Below are 24,319 nucleotides of genomic sequence, written 5' to 3'. Positions count from 1 at the left end.
CGTTTTGGCAAAACCTCCCTGAAAATTTTTTGTCGGATTCGGGTGTGTTTTGGATTCGGGTGTTTTTTTACAAAAAACCCTCAAAAACAGCTTAAATCATAGAATTTGGGGGTCATTTTGATCCCATAGTATTATTAACCTCAATAACCATAATTTCCACTCATTTTCAGTCTATTCTGAACACCTCACACCTCACAATATTATTTTTAGTCCTAAAATTTGCACCGAGGTCGCTGGATGGCTAAGCTAATCGACACAAGTGGCCGACACAAACACCTGGCCCATCTAGGAGTGGCACTGCAGTGTCAGGCAGGATGGCACTTCAAAAAAATAGTCCCCAAACAGCACATGATGTAAAGAAAAAAAGAGGCGCACCAAGGTCGCTGTGTGACTAAGCTAAGCGACACAAGTGGCCGAAACAAACACCTGGCCCATCTAGGAGTGGCACTGCAGTGTCAGGCAGGATGGCACTTCAAAGAAATTGTCCCCAAACAGCACATGATGCAAAGAAAAAAAGAGGCGCAATGAGGTAGCTGTGTGACTAAGCTAAGCGACCCAAGTGGCCGACACAAACACCTGGCCCATCTAGGAGTGGCACTGCAGTTTTCTAGCGAGAGGATGAGTGCTTCCATCCTCATGTGAATCTGAACCACTAGCCATGAACATAGGCCAGGGCCTCAGCCGTTCCTTGCCACTCCGTGCCGTAAATGGCATATTGGCAAGTTTACGCTTCTCATCAGACGCTTTCAATTTTGATTTTTGGGTCATTTTACTGAACTTTTATTTTTTGGATTTTACATGCTCTCTACTATGACATTGGGCATCGGCCTTGGCAGACGAAGTTGATGGCATTTCATCGTCTCGGCCATGACTAGTGGCAGCAGCTTCAGCACGAGGTGGAAGTGGATCTTGATCTTTCCCTATTTTAACCTCCACATTTTTGTTCTCCATTTTTTAATGTGTGGAATTATATGCCAGTATCAATAGCAATGGCCTACTACTATATATACTGCGCACAACTGAAATGCACCACAGGTATGGATGGATAGTATACTTGACGACACAGAGGTAGGTAGAGCAGTGGCCTTCCGTACCGTACTGCTATATATACTGGTGGTCACTGTCAGCAAAACTCTGCACTGTACTCCTCCTATATAATATACTGGTGGTCCCCAGTGCCCACAATAAAGCAGTGTGAGCACAGATATATGCAGCACACTGAGCACAGATATGGAGTGTTTTTCAGGCAGACAACGTATACTGGTGGTCACTGGTCAGCAAAACTCTGCACTGTACTCCTCCTATATAATATACTGGTGGTCCCCACTGCCCACAATAAAGCAGTGTAAGCACAGATATATGCAGCACACTGAGCACAGATATGGAGTGTTTTTCAGGCAGACAACGTATACTGGTGGTCACTGGTCAGCAAAACTCTGCACTGTACTCCTCCTATATAATATACTGGTGGTCCCCAGTGCCCACACTAAAGCAGTGTGAGCACAGATATATGCAGCACACTGAGCACAGATATGGAGTGTTTTTCAGGCAGACAACGTATACTCATACTTGCCTACCCTCCCGGTATGGGCGGGAGGCTCCCGAAAATCGGGTGACCCTCCCGGCCCCCCGGAAGGGCAGACAAGTCTCCCGATTTCAGCGGTCACCCCCTGCCCGGCCGCCCACTTAGCGAGTAAAGTGGGCGGTCCGAGCAGGCGATGACGCAATTCTTGTTGAATCGCGTCATCATAGCCACGCCCCCTGCTGTATAATGCTGAGAATAGCGGCATTACACAGCGGGGGGCGTGGCTTACATGACACGATCAATCAGCCACGCCCCCATTCCGCCTCTGGCCCGCCCCGTTCCGCCTCTGGCCCGCCCCCCTCTGGACGTCACCTCACTTCCTGCCTGCCCTGATGAGCCGACCGGCTGCTCTCTCCCGGAGAGAGCAGCCCAGAAGTCGGCAAGTATGCGTATACTGGTGGTCACTGGTCAGCAAAACTCTGCACTGTACTCCTCCTATATAATATACTGGTGGTCCCCAGTGCCCACAATAAAGCAGTGTGAGCACAGATATATGCAGCACACTGAGCACAGATATGGAGTGTTTTTCAGGCAGACAACGTATACTGGTGGTCACTGGTCAGCAAAACTCTGCACTGTACTCCTCCTATATAATATACTGGTGGTCCCCAGTGCCCACAATAAAGCAGTGTGAGCACAGATATATGCAGCACACTGAGCACAGATATGGAGTGTTTTTCAGGCAGACAACGTATACTGGTGGTCACTGTCAGCAAAACTCTGCACTGTACTCCTCCTATATAATACAGCTGCTCCCCAGTCCCCACAATTAAGCAGTGTGAGCACAGATATATGCAGCACACTGAGCACAGATATGGAGTGTTTTTCAGGCAGACAACGTATACTGGTGGTCACTGTCAGCAAAACTCTGCACTGTACTCCTCCTATATAATACAGCTGCTCCCCAGTCCCCACAATTAAGGAATAAGCACAAATATTTTTGCATCAAGATTAATAAACGGAGAGGACGCCAGCCACGTCCTCTCGCTAACATTTCCAATGCACGAGTGAAAATGGCGGCGACGCGCGGCTGCTTATATAGAATCCGAATCTCGCGAGAATCCGACAGCGGGATGATGACGTTCGGGCGCGCTCGGGTTAACCGAGCCATACGGGAGAATCCGAGTATGCCTCGGACCCGTGTAAAATGGGTGAAGTTCGGGGGGGTTCGGTTTCCGAGGAACCGAACCCGCTCATCACTAATGAAAATGTAGCCAAAACTTAAAAAACTTGATTTTCAAACTTTTGGCAGCATTTTTAGTCTTTAGTACATCCCGCCCCTAGTATTAAACTGATGCGTATTGTACAGCTGTAGGGTAGGATACATCCTGAGATACAACTAGCCTGCAAGCTCCATAAATTGGACAATATACACTTATGTTTAGGTGTAAAATGCATCCAGAATTAAATCAGTCATTGAATGTGGGCGATTCCATTATAGCATTAATACACGTGCCCCCAGACTCAAATACCTTATCTATAGAGACATAAATGCATTTTATCACCTTTACTGAATTTTATTTGTTTTACCGTCTAATGGAGATATATAAACATTACATACATTACAGAAAATTAGACAAATAGAGTGACCATTCTGCTCATAAGGGGGGTCATTCAGGTGCGGTTGCACCTGCGACCATCGGCGCAAAGTACAGACGGCGCAAGCAATTAATGACAGTCTGATGCCGTTTTCAGGGGGGGAGGGGTCGGTGACTGCCTCCTTTTGTGAAAATGGAGGCGTGTCGCCACAGTTTTGGTGGAGGGAAGAGGTCAGGAATCTCTGTCCTGGGATGACAATTTCCTGGCCTCTGCGATGTGCGGCTTGCACAGAACCATGGGTGATGTAAGCTGCCGGATGGTGGGTGCCTGATCTGATGCTAAGTCCTAGGACGCAGGTCAGATCACTACTCTAGCAGGAGGCGTCTGCTTGTAATAGACGCCTGCTGCTACGTCATCATACAACGCTATCACTTCCAAGGAAGCAGCTGTGATAGCACCAACGGCCGCACCTGAATGACCCCCAAGAGCTTCCCATTTGTTCGGTTATCTAAGTCAGATGAGTAGGCTTTTTTCATGCTATAGAAAATACAAATCTAACCTTACTATATTGTTTTCCAGAGTTGGTATGTGCTGGGTCATGGCATCAGTCCTATATCCTTACCTGAGATGGGTCCGGTATTTATCACTGGAACCTCCCCAGGTCACCTCCTTTGATCTCAGAATTAAGCTAGGTACACACTGGCAGTTATTTTTGTTCGACCCGATAATCTGATCAATTTTTTGTCTAGACGGCGCTGCTGATATCCGTCATACACACTTTATTTTTACCACAGAAAAATCGGCTGATTTTTCGGGGTTTTTTTTGTAAATAAGACGGTCGCTAAAAAAATCTGTTTCCACTACACACTACACAATTTCTCCACTTGGGGGCATGGATCATTGGTGTGTTTTTGGGGTAAAAGGTTGGGTTAAAGGAAAAGATGGATGTTTTTTTAATCCCAAGTGGAAGGTATCATTACCTTATTTTGGGCCTATATATTTAGTGGTCTCCTGTGTGTTCTCTTGCTTTTGCCCACCACACAGGATCCTGTGCAAGAGCCCCGTGCTGTATTTGCAAATTTGCACTTGCTGCTGTCACTATTTTAAATGACATGAAAAGAAGGGGAAGATTTAGGAGAAGGCTCTGCTGGACAAAGGAATGGCTGCTAAATAGACAAATGTTCTCCCATGTGCATTAGCTGATGCTAATTTGTCAGAATGATCCTGATGAAATGATCTCAGGATGACTGATGAATATTATATGGAGTTGTTGGAACTTGTCACCCCATACATCAAGAAACAAGACACCATCTTAAGAACAGCCGTTCCACCTGACCAACTTGCAACATTAAGGGTTTGGCCACTGGGAGGTCCCTGCAAGATTTGAAAGTTGCATGTGCTATATCTCCTCAAGCTTTGGGGCTCATAATACCAGAAACCTGTACAGCACTATTTGCTGCTCTGAAGGATCAACATTTTAAGGTAATGTAATAATCAACACATCATGCATACAATAATGCTCTTAAACATTGTTTACAACCATAACCCGACAGTGTCGGTGTGTGTGTGTCTCACCATCCCTCACAAAGGAACGTTTATTAGTGACAATATTTTAAGCAGAAGGACCTCCTACAACACACGCGATTTGCTAAACAGCGAAGCGCTCGCATGTTTAGGGTAGCCATATTTTGGGTCGCAGCGGCTGCGTGTGACATCACACAGCCACCGCAGGCCGCCACACTAACGGTCTGGACACGGCTCTGTTGTCCAGACTGTGCCCTCCCAATGCCACGTCGATGCCTCCAATACGCTGTGTCGATACCCCCGCCCACCCCACGAACGCCTCTCACTGTGTGCACCTGTGCAGTACGGCTCCTGCGCGTGCGCACACTGCATGGGGGCTTCAGCATGCTAACGTATCGCAGATGCGTCTCATGCTGAATTAGGCCCACACTCACATAGAGGAAATCAGTAACGACACGTATCTTCTGCTAAAGATCCTATAGTGATAGCAAATGGAGGCACTGAGGACGACATACCTACACAAATGGAGGATGGAAGAGACGTGGTGTCCAGACAGCAACAACACATAAGCAAACACAGCCCAGCAGAAGAGCTTGCCATTCTGGTGAAGGAGTGCATGGCTAAAACAATCCTCATAAAGGAACGAACTCGTAATGTGGAGTCTACCTAAAAATATATCCTGAATGTGACTACATCAGACTGTAATAGCAACATTCTACCAAAGGGACAGTACAATGTGTGTAGTTATTGTAATACAGTTTATCATAGAAATGAGCCATGTTGTGAGGTAAATGATGTGTGCCCTCCGACTGCACCTGTTTATGTAAAGTACATATAGTCACATGTCGGACATATAACCCCATTTGTGAGCGTTTGTTGGAGTGCAGTCACGCAATAGTTGTGGGGAATTCAAACTGGGTTCCTCAGCCACCCCAACAGGCCAGGATATCTGTGGTTTGTGTAACATGCTTGAAACAAACTGGGCAACTTAATAATTAAGTGATTTGTGGTTATGCATGGATATCCTTAACACCTGGACTGTGGGGGTTCCTTGAGGAACCAGTTTTGGCTTTGGCATTGGTTTATGTAAATTGTTGTGCTTAATTAAATAGCCACATTACTGATTGTAGGAGTTTCTCCTGAGAAAACGAAGTGTTTTCATGTGGTCAGCAGTATATCAAAAATGTTTGCCATATATTTTCACATTTTGTTTTTCATGTGTGAAAGTGGCTTTAGGGCAGGCTTTCCCAAACACGGTCCTCAAGGCACACTTATAGACCCTACACACTGGCCAACAATCCTCAAAGATATGAACGATCTTGTTCATTATTGAAAGAGATAACGTTCATATCTTTGAGTGTGGAGTCACCAGCGATGAACGATGCGCGGCCGCGCTCGTTCATCGCTGGTACTCCGCTGGCTGTGCATGCAGGCCAATATGGACGATCTCGTCCATATTTGCCTGCACTTGTATGGAGCCGGGTGACGGGGGGAGTGAAGAAACTTCACTCCCCCGTCACTGCCCCCCCCTGCCGCCGGGTCACCCGTCTGCCGTATCGCCGGTTGAGCAGCTCGGCGGCGGATCGCCGTGTCAGTAGGGCCCATAACAGTGCATGTTTTAGTGATATCCAGGCTTCAGAACAGGTGACTTAATTAGTAGCTCACTTATTTTGATGTAACCATCTGTGCTGCAGCCTGGATGTCACTGAAACCTGCACTGTTGGTGTGCCTTAAGGACCGTGGTTGGGAAAGCCTGCTTTAGGGTTTAATACATACTAAAACATAGGGGGTCATTCCGACCCATTCGCACGCTGCGGTTCATCGCAGGGGTGCAAAAGGGTCAGAACTGAGCATGCGCGGCAGCCGCATTGCGCAGGTGCGTTGTTGCCTGGCGATGGCGCGTACGAAGAAAGCGGTTGCAGCAGCGACCGCAAGAAGATTGACAGGAGGAAGGCGTTCCGAGGCGTCAACTCACCGTTTTCCGGGCGTGGGATCCGAACGCAGGCGTGTCCAGGAATTTGGAGGGCGGATGTCTGACGTCAATTCCGGGACCTTCATCGCTGGATCCATCGCACAGGGTAAGTAACTGCAGGGCTAGTCTTGTTTCACACAAAACTTTTTTAGCATAGCAGGGCTGCACAAGCGATCGCAGCCCTGCTATGCTAAAATACACTCCCCCATAGGCGGCGTCTAGTTGATCGCACGAGCAGCAAAAAGTTGCTACATGCGATCAACTCGGAATGACCCCCATAAACCGTAGTAATAGTGTGTCGTGCATTCTTAGGGGGTAATTCAGACCTGATCGTAGCAGAAAATTTGTTAGCAGTTGGGCAAATCCATCTGCACTGCAGGTGGGGCAGATATAAAATTTGCAGAGAGAGTTAGATTTGGGTGGGTTATTTTGTTTCTGTGCAGGGTAAATACTGGCTGCTTTATTTTTACACTGCAATTTAGATTTCAGTTTGAACACACTCCAGCCAAATCTAACTCTCTTTGCACATCTGCCGACCCTGCAGTGAACATGGGCCCTCATTCCGAGTTGTTCGCTCGCTAGCTGCTTTTAGCAGCATTGCACACGCTAAGCCGCCGCCCTCTGGGAGTGTATCTTAGCTTAGCAGAATTGTGAACGAAATATTAGCAGAATTGCGAATAGAAATTTCTTAGCAGTTTCTGAGTAGCTCGAGACTTACTCCTACATTGCGATCAGTTCAGTCAGTTTCGTTCCTGGTTTGACGTCACAAACACACCCAGCGTTCGCCCAGACACTCCCCCGTTTCTCCAGCCACTCCTGCGTTTTTCCCAGAAACGCCAGCGTTTTTCCGCACACTCCCATAAAACGGCCAGTTTCCGCCCAGAAACACCCACTTCCTGTCAATCACACTCCGATCAGCAGAACAATGAAAAAACTTTGTTAGGCCGTGAGTAAAATACCAAGCTTTTGTGCTAATTTACTTGGCGCAGGCGCATTGCGAACATTGCGCATGCGCAGTTTGCGACTAATTGCTCCGTAGCGAAAAAAAATAACGAGCGAACAACTCGGAATGACCCCCATGGAGCTTATTTCAGAGTTGATCGCAGCAGCAAATTTGTTAGCAGTTGGGCAAAACCATGTGCATGGCAGGGGAGGCAGATGTAACATGTGCAGAGAGAGTTAGATCTGGGAGGGGTGTGTTCAAACTGAAATGTAAATTGCAGTGTAAAAATAAAGCAGCCAGTATTTACCCAGCACAGAAACAATATAACCCACCCAAATCTAACTCTCTCTGCACATGTTATATCTGATCTAACCCCCCCCCCCCCTTCTGCAGTGCACATGGTTTTGCCCAACTGCCAACAAATTTGCTGCTATGATCAGGTCTGAATTACCCCCTTACAAAATAACTGTACAACATGCATTGTAGGGTTTACACAGGGCCTGGGACGCTGTCTGAGCTGTCCAAGGTACTTACTAACAGCCGATTTGCAAACACAGTATGTTGCCGCCCACAAGGCGGATGATGTATGGACAAAAAAATCGAATGACATATGTGGTCAGATTATTGAGAATGCACACACTGGTCAATATCGGGGGGTTTTGGCCGAGATTTTTGGTTTGGGGCGATTCGTGTGTGTGGGCAAGATTATTCAGAATGATCTGCAAAATACTGAAACAATTGTTTGTACACGCTATACAATAACTTTGGTCATTCTCCCGATTATTGGCAAATTGGGCCAATAATTGAATAGTGTGTACTGAGCTTAAGTCTTTGCTCTGTGAGCTCAGAGGCTGCAGCTGGCGGCTCTCTGTAGTAATGAGATTCTGCTATCACTGAGAGTCAGCGGCTGGCCTGTTTATGAAGTGAAATGATATTGGATGTAGACACAATGGCTGCTAATCAATACATGAAAGAGTAAAACATAAAGGGCGTCCGCGTGTAAGGCTTGTTAATTGTACTGTTGGCCTGGGGGGAGGGGGGACTGATTGTGTGTGGAGCATTTGTTAAACGGCGCAATAACTAAATGTTTCTTCCATCTTCTCCTGTTCATCTTTGCAAAGTGGAAAATTATGCGTTTACGTTTTTATGACACTTGTAAGCCGTAATTGTGTTGAAATTAAACCATAAGGGCGCAAGGTCACATGTGTAAGTATTGTCTAACATGTGTCTATAACGCCACCGCACCTAAAGCTAATTTTCCAGATGACAGTCCAGCTCCGACTGCTCTGCACAAGGGGGGTAATTCCAAGTTGATCGCAGCAGGAAATTTTTTAGCAGTTGTGCAAAACCATGTGCAGTGCAGAGGGGGGGGGGGGGGGGGGGGGGGGGGCAGATATAACATGTACAGAGAAAGTTAGATTTGGGTTGGTTATTTTATTTCTGTGCAGGGTAAATACTGGCTGCTTTATTTTTACACTGCAAATTAGATTGCAGATTGAACACACCCCACCCAAATCTAACTCTCTCTGCACATGTTATATCTGCCCCCCCCCCCCCCCCCCCCCCCTGCAGTGCACATGGTTTTGCCCAACTGCTAAAAAATGTCCTGCTGGGATCAACTTGGAATTACCCCCAAGGTGTATTAGTGTCAGTATCCCGCTTCTGGCGGTTACAGCTGATTATAAAGTGCAAGACCATAATATGCAATCACTGATAATCTGTTATAGCAGCGATGAAGCAGGAACTGAGACTTCCATTATAGTCTGTAAGTAGAACATATTCCTGCTGGAACCCCAGGAGCAGTGCACAGTGATCGGGGCTAGGTCCACATTACTATATAAATATGATTACCAGATTATGACTGAGCTGACGTGGGTATGAAGGTTGCAAAAAAATTGCAAAACAAAAAACTGATATACAATTGATAACAGTGATTGTTAATTATTCATATATACTGCCGGTCTGGCTCAGGTTGTGTAGGTAAGGCTTCCTGACCCAGGCCATGTAGGGGGCATTTCCCCAGGATCTGCCTGTGTAGGGCAGATCACAGCGAAGAGGGGCGCACAGAATGTTACTGGCCAGACATCTATATTAGTTGTTCTTGTGGTTTTTCTTGGTGTCTCAGTAGCCTGGGAGCTGGTAGAAAGATGAACTCTCTCTTGCGTCTGTAGAAATACAGTGTGTAGAACATTGCTGCAGCCCCTCATCTCAATCCGACTTTTTTTTAAGTCGGATTGAGAAGGTCAAGAACGGCCAAATCCGACATGAATAGCCCTTGTTGGATCCATTCCGATAAATCAGTGTTTCCCAACCTCGGTCCTCAAGGCACACTAACAGTCCTGGTTTTAGTGATATCCAGGCTTGAACACAGGTGACTTAATTAGTACCTCAGTTATTTTGATTTAACCATCTGTGCTGAAGCCTGGATATCACTAAAACCTGCACTGTTGGTGTGCCTTGAGGACCGTGGTTGGGAATGCCTGCGATAAATGCATGTCGGAATGGATCTGACTTTAATTGAATAAACCCCTAAATGTGCAAACATGAATTTATCTCTCCACTATACTAATAATGCATATAAAACAACTTGGTTACATTTCACTTTGGTTTACCAAATATATTTCTCTTACGTCCTAGAGGATGCTGGGGACTCCAAAAGGACCATGGGGTATAGACGGGATCCGCAGGAGCTTGGGCACACTGAAAAGACTTTGACTGGGTGTGAACTGGCTCCTCCCTCTATGCCCCTCCTCCAGACCTCAGTTAGACTTTGTGCCAAGGACTGACTGGACACTCACTAGAGGAGCTCCCCATGAGTTCCTAAGAAAAGACTTTATGTTAGGTTTTTTATTTTCAGGGAGACCTGCTGGCTACAGGCTCCCTGCATCGTGGGATTGAGGGGAGAGAAGTCAGACCTACTTCTACTTAGTTAAGGGCTCTGCTTCTTAGGCTACTGGACACCATTAGCTCCAGATGGTTCGATCACTTGGTGCGCCTAGCTGCTTGTTCCCGAAGCCGCGCCGTCACCCCCCTCACAGAAGCCAGAAGAAAGAAGCCGGGTGAGTATGCAGAAGACAGAAGACTTCAGTGACGGCAGAAGACTCCAGTAACGAGGTACAGCGCTGCGCTCCATGCTCCCACACACTTCACCAACGGCACTCACAGGGTGCAGGGCGCTGGGGGGGGGGGGGAGCGCCCTGGGCAGCATGTTACTGGGTCTGGGAAGCTGGCAGAAGGCTTTTCTGTGCCTCGGCACCATTTTCGTACCCCCGCCAGCATTTTCATTTTTCACATTTTAGCGGGCTGAAGCGCGCCGGGAAGGGGCGGGGCTTAGCCGCGCGGCTCACCAGCGCGGCTCACCAGCGCCATTTTCTTTCATCCACGCCGCTGCATGAGACGCTGGCCCGGGACCTCCAAGCTCCACTACAAGTAACAGGGAGCTAATCGGGGAGGGGGGGGGGGGGGGGAGGGGGCACAGTTGTGGGTAATAATTTTTGTTATTTCTAGCAGCGCTTTCAACATATATTGTTTAGTGGGATATATGGGCGCTGGGGTGTGGGCTGGCATACTCCCTCTGTGTTTCTCTATCCAGGCTTCCTTGTGGGTCTGTCCCCTAGCTGAGGCAGTGTGTGTGTGTCGGTGTGTCGATGCTCCGTGTCGGCATGTCCGAGGCTGAGTGTTATTCCCCGGAGGAGGTTGCTGGGGGAGCAGTGTGGGTCTGGAGTTGGCACTGTCGGCGCAGCCGACACCTGACTTACTTGCAATGTTAAGTACACTTAATACAAATGTGGCCTCTTTGTCTAAAAGGTTAGATAAATCGGAGTCTCAGACACAGGTGTGGAGGAAATCCATGGAGGATGCTTTGTCTCAGGTGCAGACCCCATCAGGGTCGCAAAAGCGGCCGTTTACCCAGTTGGTAGATACGGATACCGACACGGATTCTGATTCCGATGTAGACTTCACTGAGGCTGCTTTACACCCACGGTTAGTTAAGAGTATTCAGTACATGATTGTGGCTATAAAAGATGTTTTCGCCTCAACAAGAAGCTTCCGAGGTATTGTTCCAGGGCAAGGGTCCCCCAAGCCAGTGCAGTGGACGCCCTGGTAACTCCGTGGGTGTTTCAGTCGGTGTATGTGTTCCCTCCGCTTCCTCTCATTCCAAAGGTACTGGGAATCATTCGACGAGCAAGGGGTCAAGCGATTCTTGTCGTTCCAGATTGGCCAAGAAGGGCCTGGTATCCAGATCTTCAGGAATTACTTGTGGAAGATCCTTGGCCGCTCCCTCTAAGAGAGGACCTGTTATTGCAGGGACCATGCGTGTTTCCAGACTTACCGCGGCTGTGTTTGACGGCATGGAAGTTGAGCGCCAAATCTTAGCTCGAAAAAGGTATTCCCGGGGAGGTCATTCCCACTCTCCTTAAGGCGAGGAAGGAGGTTACGGCGAAACATTATCACCGTATTTGGAGAAAGTATGTTTCGTGGTGTGAGACTAAAGCTGCTCCTGCGGAAGAATTTCACTTGGGTCGGTTTCTCCATTTTTTTGCAGGCAGGCATCGATACAGGCCTGAAATTGGGTTCCATCAAAGTGCAGATTTTGGCTTTATCTATCTTCTATCAAAAGGAATTGGCTGTTCTCCCAGAGGTTCAGACTTTTGTGAAGGGAGTGATGCATATCCATCCTCCGTTTGTGCCCCCGGTGGCACCATGGGATCTTGACGTGGTCTTACAGTTTCTTATGTCTTCCTGGTTTGAACTTTTGCGTAAGGTTGAGTTAAAGTTTCTCACTTGGAAGGTAGTCATGCTGTTGGCTCTGGCGTCTGCCAGGCGAGTGTCAGAGTTGGCGGCCTTATCTTACAAGACTCCGTACTTGATTTTCCATTCGAATAGAGCGGAATTGAGGACTCGTCAACAATTTCTGCCGAATGTGGTTTGTTCGTTTCACATTAACCAACCTATTGTGGTCCCTGTGGCTACGGATGCTGTGGCAGTTCCAAAGTCTCTTGATGTTGTGAGAGCTTTGAAGATCTACGTCGCCAGAACGGCGGTGGCCAGGAAGTCAGAGGCGCTGTTTGTCTTGTATGCTTCCAACAAGATTGGTCATCCTGCTTCGAAGCAGACTATTGCACGCTGGATTTGTAGTACGATTCAGCAAGCTCATTCTTCGGCTGGGCTACCGGTGCCGAAATCAGTGAAGGCCCATTCTACCAGGAAGGTGGGCTCATCTTGGGCGGCTGCTTTGCCGAGCAGCTACGTGGTCGGGTTCAAATACCTTTGCTAAGTTTTACAAGTTTGATACCCTAGCTGAGGAGGACCTCATGCTTGCTCAATCGGTGCTGCAGAGTCGTCCGCACTCTCCCGCCCGTGTTGGAGCTTTGGTATAGACCTCATGGTCCTTTTGGAGTCCCCAGCATCCTCTAGGACGTAAGAGAAAATAGGATTTTAGTACCTACCGGTAAATCCTTTTCTCCTAGTCCATAGAGGATGCTGGGCGCCCATCCCAGTGCGGACGGTTACTTGCAGTGTATTCTTGCTGGTTGCATTAGTTTACACACGGGTTATGTATTTGTTGTTTCAGCTTGTTGCTGTAGTTAATTCATACTGTTATCTGGTTTACTGTTACTCCGGTCTGGAGGAGGGGCATAGAGGGAGGAGCCAGTTCACACCCAGTCAAAGTCTTTTCAGTGTGCCCAAGCTCCTGCGGATCCCGTCTATACCCCATGCTACTTTTGGAGTCCCCAGCATCCTCTACGGACTAGGAGAAAAGGATTTACCGGTAGGTACTAAAATCCTATTTTAGCCTTGATTCTGGTATTAAACACAGTATTTTAAAAGTGTGTCATGGAAAAACAAATCAAATGTCTGTGTCAGCAGGAAAGAAATGTTTGGGAACCACCATAGTGGTAAATATTCTAATGTCAACGTAGAATTCTGAGTTACTGCTCAACAGTGACCTCTTGTGGTCAGTTGTCAAATCGCACCACTTTAATTGTGTGCCAGTATAGTATTGGATGTATTGTATTCTATTGTATTGTATGTGCAGTATATTAAGCTAACACTAGCGACATGCCATGGCTTTACACAGGAGCAATTTTGAATTTACGTTTAGGCTTTTTTTTTAACTGAGGTCTTAAAAGATCGCTTTGAGGAAAAACAATTGTTTTTCACATAAATTAAATAGCAATAGTAAAAAGTGGGAAACTTGAAATCAGGAATAGATTGTGCATGCGTATGCACCACAATGCACACGCGCATTGGCAAACAACAGGCATCGCCGGACAGTGACAGGATGGTGCGAAAATTTAGATCGCACGGGTGTTCACAAGGTGATTAACATTAAGAGGCCGTTTGTTGGTGGTAACTGACCATTTTCTGGGAGTGTCAAGGAAAACACAGACATTCCCAAGCGTTTTCAGGGAGGGTGTGCGACGTCAGATCCGGACCCGATCAGCCCGTTCTGATCACACTGTAAGGAGTAAGTCCTGGGCTGCGCACAGACTGCGCACACTGGAAAAATCATTCACTGGGGAATGAGGTGCGAACGGATTTGCAGCAGTCCGCTGACTGAGGGGTTTTTAGCAGCTCGGCGTACACATGCGATTGCACACTTGCACGGCAAATATACACTACCTTTGGGCGGTGACTATCTGAACGCAGCACAACAATTTAGCAGCCCAGCGATCAGGTCTGAATCACCCCCAAAGTCCATTGTTGTGATATATCTTTAATGGGTTTAGGCATCTTAAGCCAAGAAAGTGCTCAGACAACCGTTGTTTCTTTGAATTACTTCACTAAAATCGCCACTGCTCGGCTCCCTTTTGTCATAGATTAATGTTTCATACCTAAACCTTCCTAGACAAATGCTCTATGGTATTGTGATAAACGCATCAAAATCTGTCCAGTGGTTCTCGAGATTAACCCCAATAAACCGACAGACACCTATCGGGGACTTCATTTTATACTATATAGAGATGAAGAGATTGTAATGTAGTTTCAATTTGTTGGTGGCTTTTCCTGTAACATGGATTTATTTTTTATGCTATGTAGTTACGTTTGTCAGTAAAATTTAATGATCCAACACTGCCCTCTAGTGGATAAAGCGTGTTTTTCACTTTTCCATCAGCAAATTTACTTTTTACTAAAATTGTCACTGATCAGCTTCCTTTTGTCATAGATTAATATTTCATACACCTAAACCTTCCGCGACAAATGCTCTAAAGAATTCTGGAAACGGCATCAAAATCCGCCCAATGGTTCATGAGATTAGCCCGAAAAAACAGACAGATGCCTTCCTGGGACTTTTGTTTTATACTATATTAGGATTCTGTTATCTCCTCAACTCAAACTCATAACAGATATCACATGTTAAAATAATACTTGAGAATTATGTACGTTCAGATGGGCAGATGAGTTGCCGTCTGTGGCATCACATTAACAGAATTGGGAGAAATTATGGAGCATTTTCATAATTGTAAGAAAGCCTCAGCTGCGTCATTTGTTCTATTGGAGCAATAATTTGATGTTCAGTATTTGTCTAGAAATGATTGATCCCAATAGCTGCAGTGTATGCATTTAGTAAAAAGACTGACCCACTGTGTCGTCTCTGGTGACAGGTGAAAGAAGCCGTGAAATACGCGATCGGAGTTGGCTATCGCAACATAGATTGCGCCTCGGTGTATGAAAATGAAACTGAAGTGGGAGAAGGTATCAAAGAAAGTCTCTCATCTAACAAGGTAAAACGTCTAATGTACATCAATCATAGAACTGCTTATACCCAATTATACAGCTAGTGTGACTCATGGGTATTTGTATGTATTGGTATTGCCATATTAAATACGTCCCTCAAAGTCGGGTGTGAGGGCCAGCAATAACAGTTACTTGCTCCTTATTCCCAAATCAAAATCAGGCTCTTTTTGGGCTACCTTTTGCCCTTAATACAGATTGAATTGTGCTGGGCATGGAACCTACTGTTAGTATGTTTCGTGGGGAATATTAGCCCAAATACGATGAGCTGCATCTTCATCAGCCTGAAGAGTGGGGACAATGCAGGAAGGATCTCCATGGTTTTGTGCTGTTGTCTCCTTATCATGAAACTACCACCTGCATGGTGCAATTGAAAACGTGACTTGTCCGTGGGGCCTATGTAACTGACCGCGAGCTGCAGGCTGTGTGGGAATTCAGAGGAGCCTGCCCATATTTTTGAAGCGGCAATCATTTAAAAGGTAAAACCAGGTATAACCAGCTTGCAGGCTATTGGGGCAGTACGGATGGCGTAATGGACAACATTACTGCCTCACAGCACTGAAGGTCATCGGGCCGATTCCCATCACAGTTCTATTGTGTGGAGTTTGTGTATACTCCCCATGCTTGCGTGGGTTTCCCCAGGGTACTCCAGTTTCCTCTCATAATCCAAAAATATACTGGTAGGTTAATTGGCGCCTGACCAAAATGTACCCTAGTGCATAAGAGTGGGCAGGCTAGATGGGCCAAGTGGTTCTTATCTGCTGTCACATTCTATGTTTCTATTACATAAGCCCCCACATCTCCCGTTTCCAAACATTTGCTGTCCAATTCCTGTGTTCCTGAGCAAACTGGAGGTGGGTCACCCTGTTTGCAGCAGGTAACAATGGCGTACGTACAGGCCTTCTGCTTCTGCAGCCCATACAATGTAATGTGCTGCGTACTGTTCACAGAGAAGCCATCTGAATTGGCCCATGACTCAGAATATCTGTAAGTGCTCTGTTGCCAGTCTGTGGGACTGAACAAGCCTGCCCACTCTCCGTTCCACTCAAGCATTTATGACCACGGGCCTTGTGCTCAGACCTAGGGGCAGATGTATTAAGAGAGCCTTTGAGAGTGAGAAAATGGAGACAGATAAACTACCAACCAATCAGCTACTAACTGTCATTTTTCAAACACAGCCTGTAACATGGCTGTTAGGAGCTGATTGTTCGGTTCTTTATCTCTCTCCAAGGCTTAGTAAATCTCATCATTGTGTTTTGATTGCTGGTCCATTCTGTGTAACACTTTACAAGTTGCCGCTCTCTCGCGATTCACCAGTGTAGCCATTTGTCTAATGCTCACACAGCTGCTGCGGGCGCCAACAATCATTCAACGTACAATGTCCATCAGATAGCATCCTCACCCCATTATTTCATGAGTCTCTGCAGACCTTCGCCGTTCCGTGCTGCCCTAGAGTCGGACATCCTACGTCAGCATTATCTGTGGAACTGTCTCCAGGCGATCATAATAAACTGGCCACTCAGTGTATATATTGTAGTTGTTTGTATTGTATTTTGTGCAATGATGGGTGTGGTGTGGACGTAAGAACAGTGGGTGGGACAGGCTTCCCCATACAGATGTTACTATACAAAGTTGCATTCTCGCATTCCCATAATGCAGTAGTAAGCAGGCAGCTGCGGACAGACGGAAAAGAGACAGAGGATGCGTCCGCCTCAGAACCAACCCCATAACTCTGCTACAGGCTAGGGATGGACATCTACCATCGATGATTCAACATCATTGATGGTCTATGCCCATTGTCAAATACTTTCTGCAGTGGGGTACACTGGTATTCCACAGGGAATAACAGGGTGTAGAGGTGGATCTTGATCCCAGGCACCAACAGGCTAAAGCTTTGACTGTTCCCAGGATGCACTGCACCGCCTCCTCTATATCCCCGCCAGCGGTGTGTACTCACCACTGTCGTCACCTTCAGGCTACTGTTAGGGGTGTGCGGCGTGCTGCAATTGTGACCGCTAAGGCGCAGTGCCCCGCTGTGCAAAAACCTCTCAGGAGGGTGGTCCTGAAGCGGGGAAGCGGCTCTGACACCTTGCAAGGCTGGTGACCGCCCCCTTCCCCCCTAACTCCCACGGTGCAGGTATGCTGTTGCCAAAACAGCATACCGAAAATAACAAAGATTTAAAAGAAACTGAAGAAAACTCTCTGGAACTCCAGAGTGTGTTTCCTCTCCTGAGGGCACTTTTTTCTAAACTGCTTGTGGGAGGGGGCATAGAGGGGAGGAGCCAGCACACCCAGTGGAAAAAATTTAAAGTGCACCGGCTCCTTTGGACCCCGTCTATACCCCATCGTACTAGATTCCTCCAATATCCCTTATGGATGATAGAAAAAAAGATATACGATTTTGGGTAGTAGCATCATTTTCAGAGCCGCGATTCAACCCAACCACCAAACATTCAACATCATCCAATCAGATGACATCAAGGATAATTTGTGAAGAAGAGGATTATAGTTAGCTGATATAACATTTTCTAAATTAGGGGTAATCTGGATACCGAGATATTTGAGGCTTCCATCCTGCCAGTTGTATGAGTAATCAGAGCGTATAACTCGAAGAAAATCAGGGTTGAAATTAATAGGGAGCTCTTCAATTTTGGACCCATTCAAGCTATAATAAGAGACCATAGAACAGTCAGCAAGGATACTATGTAGATTGGGAACAACGTTTCTGGGCCTATAATAGTCAACAGAACATCGTCTGCGAATAAGCAGATTTTATACATCTTGCCAGAAATAGTCAGGCCCCTTACCGTGTCTGCTGTTTGAAATGCTTCGGGCAATGGCTCAATAGCTAGCGCGAAGACCAATGGAGATGGGGGGTAGACCATTCACGAATACCCTATACGAATACGGGTGCAAAGCAACTATCGATGTCAAAATACGCCCAGCAAAATCCAAATTTACAAAGCACTGCATTAAGGTAGCCCCAGAGAAGTTTATCAAAGGCCTTCTCTGTATCCAGTGACAGTAACAGCAAGGGATCTCGGGTCTCAGAGAAGGCCTCAACGATTTATTCCTTCTTTGAGTGCGGGGACACAGAACATAGCTCCATCGCTGACGCCCACAAAGCCCCGCCCCAAGGCTATGCTTGGAGTGTGGGCCAATCAGTGAAAGTACAGGGATGACCATCACTGGGTAAAACCATCAATGGTCTTCCATTGCATAGTGTGTTACCATTGATGGCTAACCAATCAATAGCAACCATCAATGGTGAGCACAGTCCCAGGTTCTGCTCACTAACCTTCTTCCAAACATTGCACTGCTCACATAAGAGACCTGCCAGGAGTGCCTGACGCAGGCTGGGAGGGTATGATGGGAGTTATAGTACAGTTGGAGATACACGACTAATCAGGAACTCATTTGCGAGATAAGGAAAGTATGATATCTGTATGGGTACTAGTTATCTCACTCTGATTTATCAATCCATGGCTTCACCTTGTAGGGTAGATCTCTCCTGCTGTCCCAGAACATGTATTACATGGCACTGTTATATTTAATACATTATCCTGGATTTATATGCAGGGTTTAAAACGAGAAGAAATATTTGTCACCTCTAAACTGTGGAATAACAAACACCACCCTGATGATGTGGAAGGCGCCCTGAAGAAGACACTGAAAGATCTCAAGCTGGGCTATCTGGACCTGTATCTCATACACTTTCCGTTTTCATTCAAGTGAGTGTGAGCTTTGAAGTCCAGTCTATATTATAATCTACTAAAATTGCCCCTTCTCTAACATGCATGGGTAGTGGGAGCCAGAGCTCGCGCTACATCTACAGCCGCTCCCACTGCTAGTGCGACAGGACAGATCCTAGCAGGAGGGGAGGACCCACCAGGAGGCAAGTGTGTACCTGTGGGAGGAGGCAGGACGGAGCCGCGGATGGAGAGGGGGAGAGTGGGACAGATCAGTTGGACAGGGTGAAGAAGCGGCCAAAGGGAGCTGAAACACATAGATCAGGGGATGGGGCAGGACAGAACAAGGGGTGAGGGCAGGTTCTGGAGGAGGCTATACAAGGCCAGGATGGGGTTTACTAGTAATTATGATCTGACCTTTACCAGACTGGTGAATGATATAATCTTTTCATTGGGTAATAAAATTTGGCCAGTGTGCGGTAAAGCTTCGATACCTATTGAGAGTGTAGGGGTCTGATTTAAGCTGGTAGCGTTTGCAGAGAAGCAGAAAATACTGTAGCACCAGGTAATTTGTGTAACAAGGCAAATATGAGGCTACATTTTACAGAGGAACAAGGGGGACAGATTTTACAGGTCCTTGATCCCCAGCTAAGTTTGAATGTGAAAGTCAGTCCCGAGCTGCGTTTGAGGGTACCAGTCACACCGATGAGCCAATGCTGCGTGTTGGCAGTGAAGTTGCGGCGTGTGTGACCAGTGTAAGTGGGATCTGGTGAGATGTATAAGCAGCTGAGGCTATTTCTCTGTTACAGGAGAGGGGATGACAGCTTCCCACACAACCCAGATGGGACAATGCAGTACGACTGCACAGACTACAAGGATACATGGAAAGCCATGGAGAAGCTGGTACAGAAGGGGCTGACAAAGGCCATTGGCTTGTCCAACTTTAACAAAAGGCAAATTGATGATATCCTCAGCATTGCCACCATAAAGCCGGCCGCACTGCAGGTAGGAATCTCTCTGACCTTCCCACAGGAAGGAGTGACAGAGATCACCAGGGTCACACTGCAGGGCGTCTCCCGGTGGGGATTTTAAGCAATATATCTGTGTCAAGCATTTTAGAGAGTAGGCATGTTGCCCATATCAACCAACCACCTCCTACTTATCATTTTATTGAATGTGCTTGATATATGCTATCTAGAACTTGATTGGTTGCTATGGGCAACTTCATCACTTGTCAAAAAATCCACTCTTCAGAAGACTTGATATAGCTCCCATTTTGTCTTCCTGCACACATCATCCTGCAAATTGTACCAATCATGTTGCTTTACGGGCCCGATTCAGTCCTGATCACTGCAGTGCGTTTTCGCACAGCGGGCGATAATCAGACTACTGTGCATACATATGCCACGCAATGCGCACGCGCATCGCCAAGCAGCGACAGGACAGTGCGAAAATTTCGATTGCACGGCCGTTCACAAGGTGATTGACAGCAAGCGGATGTTTGTGGGTGGTAACTGCCCATTTTCTAGGAGTGTCCTCGGCCTGATTTCTTCGCACTGGAGGAGTAAGTATTGAGCTACGCACACACTTCGCACACTGCATTAGGCCCTACATTTCTGGATTCCCTCTGTGCTTTTCCGCCCTATAGTTATATCAGGCAGAGTTGTTAGATGTCATCGTGCTGGGCTAGACGCAAATGGCATCTCTAGATACAGCTGTATACAATGAGGAAAACGCTGTAGGTGTTGTCTTATCCAATGTCGAGAGTCATATTCTAGAACACAGGTTCTCAAACTCGGTCCTCAGGACCCCACACAGTGCATGTTTTGCAGGTCTCCTCACAGAATCGCAAGTGAAATAATTAGCTCCACCTGTGGACCTTTTAAAATGTGTCAGTGAGTAATTAATACACCTGTGCACTTGCTGGGTGACCTGCAAAACATGCACTGTGTGGGGGTCCTGAGGACCGAGTTTGAGAACCACTGTTCTAGAACAATAAGAATAAACAACCCTGTCCTATGATATAAATGCATTAATGAAAAACACAGATAAAAGCCAGAAAGATAAAGCAGTGTATTTCATAACATTTGCTAGACCATAGAGAAACATCACATTTACTAGACCGTACTAGACCATAGAGAAACATGACAACACTTTTATTTTTTTATAAATCTGGTTATGTTACAGTGCAAATGTACCTTCACGTTGGTGGAGATGTTCCAGAATGTTTGTGCTATAAAGATGTGACCTAGAAATGAAGGATAATTCTCTGGTTAGTACATTTTGATGGAACATTACCAGCCCTTGGGTCCACTAAACATTTGGAGATATTTTATTAACCCCCTGGTCAGCTGGAGGCAAATGGCGATGATCTTGTAGGGATTTGTTTTACTTGTCCCTTCTATAACTTTGTGTCTCGGATATAAGGATCTAGTGTCATTTTCTGGTAACCCACCTAAAACCCCATAGAGATCTGTGGAGCAGGGTAATGTGCGCTGCAATATCAGTATTTGGCCCAATATCAGAACGCGGCTCATAGGGACCTCTCCTGCACTCCGACCCCGTCACTCAGCGCACACACGGCGTGTAGCCGGTATAACACATTGATGTCTCTTGCAGGTGGAGTGCCACCCCTACCTGGCTCAGAACGAGCTGATCGCTTACTGTCATGCCAATGGACTTGTTGTCACTGCGTACAGTCCGCTAGGTTCTCCAGACCGTGGTTGGAGAAAGCCAGGGGAACCTATTCTGCTGGAGGAACCATGTCTACTGGAGATGGCCAAAAAATATGGGAAATCTGAAGCCCAGATCCTTCTCAGGTACATGTATGATCCCTGCCCTGGCGGGTAGCCATGAGCTCCTGTCACTGGCGTGTCCACTGATCCGTGACCACATCATGATACAACTGGGGGCATTTTTTTAAAGTGTTCTAAATTACAGGTAGCTCTGACCAATATCAGCCAACCAGGCTTCTGATTGGCTCCCACAGCTACTGCCATCTGAAGATGGCGGTATGCCCATTGTTCGCCCAAAACTCTGCACAGAAGTGCCCACTGTGCTTGTGCGGGCGCGTTGACCGCACATGCCGAGACCTCCACTCCCAGGCAGCTATTGCATGGACAGGCTCATCTCCAAGCTCCTGTCCCTGCGGGTGCTGGATAATACATCAAGCCGATATGATTGCATTTTGCAGTTCGATCCTGTACGATAATAGCCCGCCCAGATCGCATTGAATATGCACTCTATGATAAATGGCCTCCTATAGGCGAGACCTGCAGCTTCCCAATGAGGCACTCTTGCATATTAAAGCTTTTATAACCACTTAACTGATGCATTATTTTCCCACAAACGGACAGAAATTGACATTTTTGAAAGTATGTCATTTCTAAAGTATTTTTTAAAATAGATTTATACATTTTTATTAAAAATATATACTTAAAGGGGTGTTTTGCAGTCCCTCCCGCTGCAGCTGGTCTCTACGCATGAGATGAGCATATTTGCTCGGAGGGGAACTATGTTCCCCTCATAGCAGTTTTGAATTTGGCACATGCACCCCAGAATACCATACGTGGTCACATACCTTTTATATCACTGCCAGGGGGCTGGGTCAGGGGGGGGGACATCCGTTCTGCACACGGATTTCCACATTACCAGCCACAGGAACGCAGCAAACGACACACTCGTATATGACCACGTCATCAGGTAAATGGTCCGGGTTGTTAGGAGGGGGTATTTGTAGACAGTAGATTAGGAAGGTCTTACCATGTGTTCCAGCAGAATTCTACATTATGGTGGTCATTCCGAGTTGTTAGCTCGGTAAATTTCATCGCATCGCAGCGATTTTCCGCTTAGTGCGCATGCGCAATGTCCGCACTGCGACTGCGCCAAGTAATTTTGCTATGCAGTTAGGATTTTTACTCACGGCTTTTTCATCGCTCAGGCGATCGTAGTGTGATTGACAGGAAATGGGTGTTTCTGGGCGGAAACTGGCCGTTTTATGGGCGTGTGGGTAAAAACGCTACCGGTTTCCGGAAAAAACGCAGGAGTGGCCGGAGAAACGGGGGAGTGTCTGGGCGAACGCTGGGTGTGTTTGTGACGTCTACACAGGAACGACAAGCACTGAACTGATCGCAGATGCCGAGTAAGTCTGAAGCTACTCTGAAACTGCTAAGAAGTTTGTAATCGCAATATTGCGAATACATCGTTCGCAATTTTAAGATGCTAAGATTCACTCCCAGTAGGCGGCGGCTTAGCGTGAGCAACTCTGCTAAAATCGCCTTGCGAGCGAACAACTCGAAATGACCCCCTATATACAGAGTTATCTGTGGAATTCATTTAACATTTCACTGTAATCTACCAGGTGGGTGGTGCAGCGGAAGGTCGTTGTCATCCCAAAAAGTGTCACCCCTGCTCGGATTCTGCAGAATATCCAGGTACAGTTCTTGTCTATGATGTATAATCTCCCAATCTATATTCATGTGTATGATCTGTATCGGGCTCAGAATGTAATCCCGATGAACGGAATGCCGGCTGCAGTGGCGGAACAAGCAAGCGGTGGGCCCAGGTGCGACAAAATGCTTTGGGCCCCCCCCCCCCATCGAAGTCCACCCCAGGGGCAGTGCGCGCCGTAGGCGCGCGCAAAAATACATAGTGGCGTGGCTTCGTGGGGAAGGGGTGTGGCCACAAAATAATACCAACACAGTAGTCTCCATTATTCAAATTACGCCGCACAGTAGCACCACTACACCAGGTAGAGACCCTTTTACACCTTACAGCGAACAGATTCTTCTTTTTACACATTACAGCAGACAGCGTGCCCTTTTTACACATAACGGCAGACCGCGTGCCCTTGTTACACATTACGGCAGACAGCGTGCCCTTTTTACACATTACAGCAGACAGCGTGCCCTTGTTACACATAGCGGCAGACAGCGTGCCCTTTTTACACATTACGGCAGACAGCGTGCCCTTGTTACACATTACGGCAGACCGCGTGCCCTTGTTACACATTACGGCAGACAGCGTGCCCTTGTTACACATTACGGCAGACAGCGTCCCCATTTTTACACATTACGGCAGGCAGATTCCCCATTTTTACACATAGCAGCAGGCAGATTCCCCATTTTTACACATAGCGTCAGGCAGTCCCCCTGTTTTACACATAGCGTCAGGCAGTCCCCCTTTTTTACACATTACGGCAGGCAGATTCCCCTTTTTACACATTGCGTCGGGCAGATTACCCCTTTTTACACATAGCGGCAGGCAGTCCCCCATTTTTACACATTGCGGCAGGCTGATTCCCCCTTTTTACACATTGCGGCAGGCAG

General features: G+C 47.0%; 1 protein-coding gene across 1 annotated transcript in view; it reads left to right on the top strand.

The window, feature by feature from the left end:
• Window positions 1–24,319, top strand: part of LOC134957453 (aldo-keto reductase family 1 member A1-like) — a 54,519-nt gene that overhangs the window by 20,692 nt on the left and 9,508 nt on the right. Inside the window, exons 3-7 of the mRNA XM_063939396.1 lie at window positions 15,174–15,293; window positions 18,883–19,034; window positions 19,802–19,997; window positions 21,612–21,811; window positions 23,353–23,425. Of these exons, the coding sequence (XP_063795466.1) occupies window positions 15,174–15,293; window positions 18,883–19,034; window positions 19,802–19,997; window positions 21,612–21,811; window positions 23,353–23,425 (741 nt within the window). The remainder of the gene's footprint in view (window positions 1–15,173; window positions 15,294–18,882; window positions 19,035–19,801; window positions 19,998–21,611; window positions 21,812–23,352; window positions 23,426–24,319) is intronic.

The sequence above is a fragment of the Pseudophryne corroboree genome, chromosome 9, assembly GCF_028390025.1.
Source record: "Pseudophryne corroboree isolate aPseCor3 chromosome 9, aPseCor3.hap2, whole genome shotgun sequence".
Taxonomy (NCBI): Eukaryota; Metazoa; Chordata; class Amphibia; order Anura; family Myobatrachidae; genus Pseudophryne; species Pseudophryne corroboree.
Note: the sequence above shows the minus strand (reverse complement) of the source record. Positions and strands in the feature narration are given on the sequence as shown.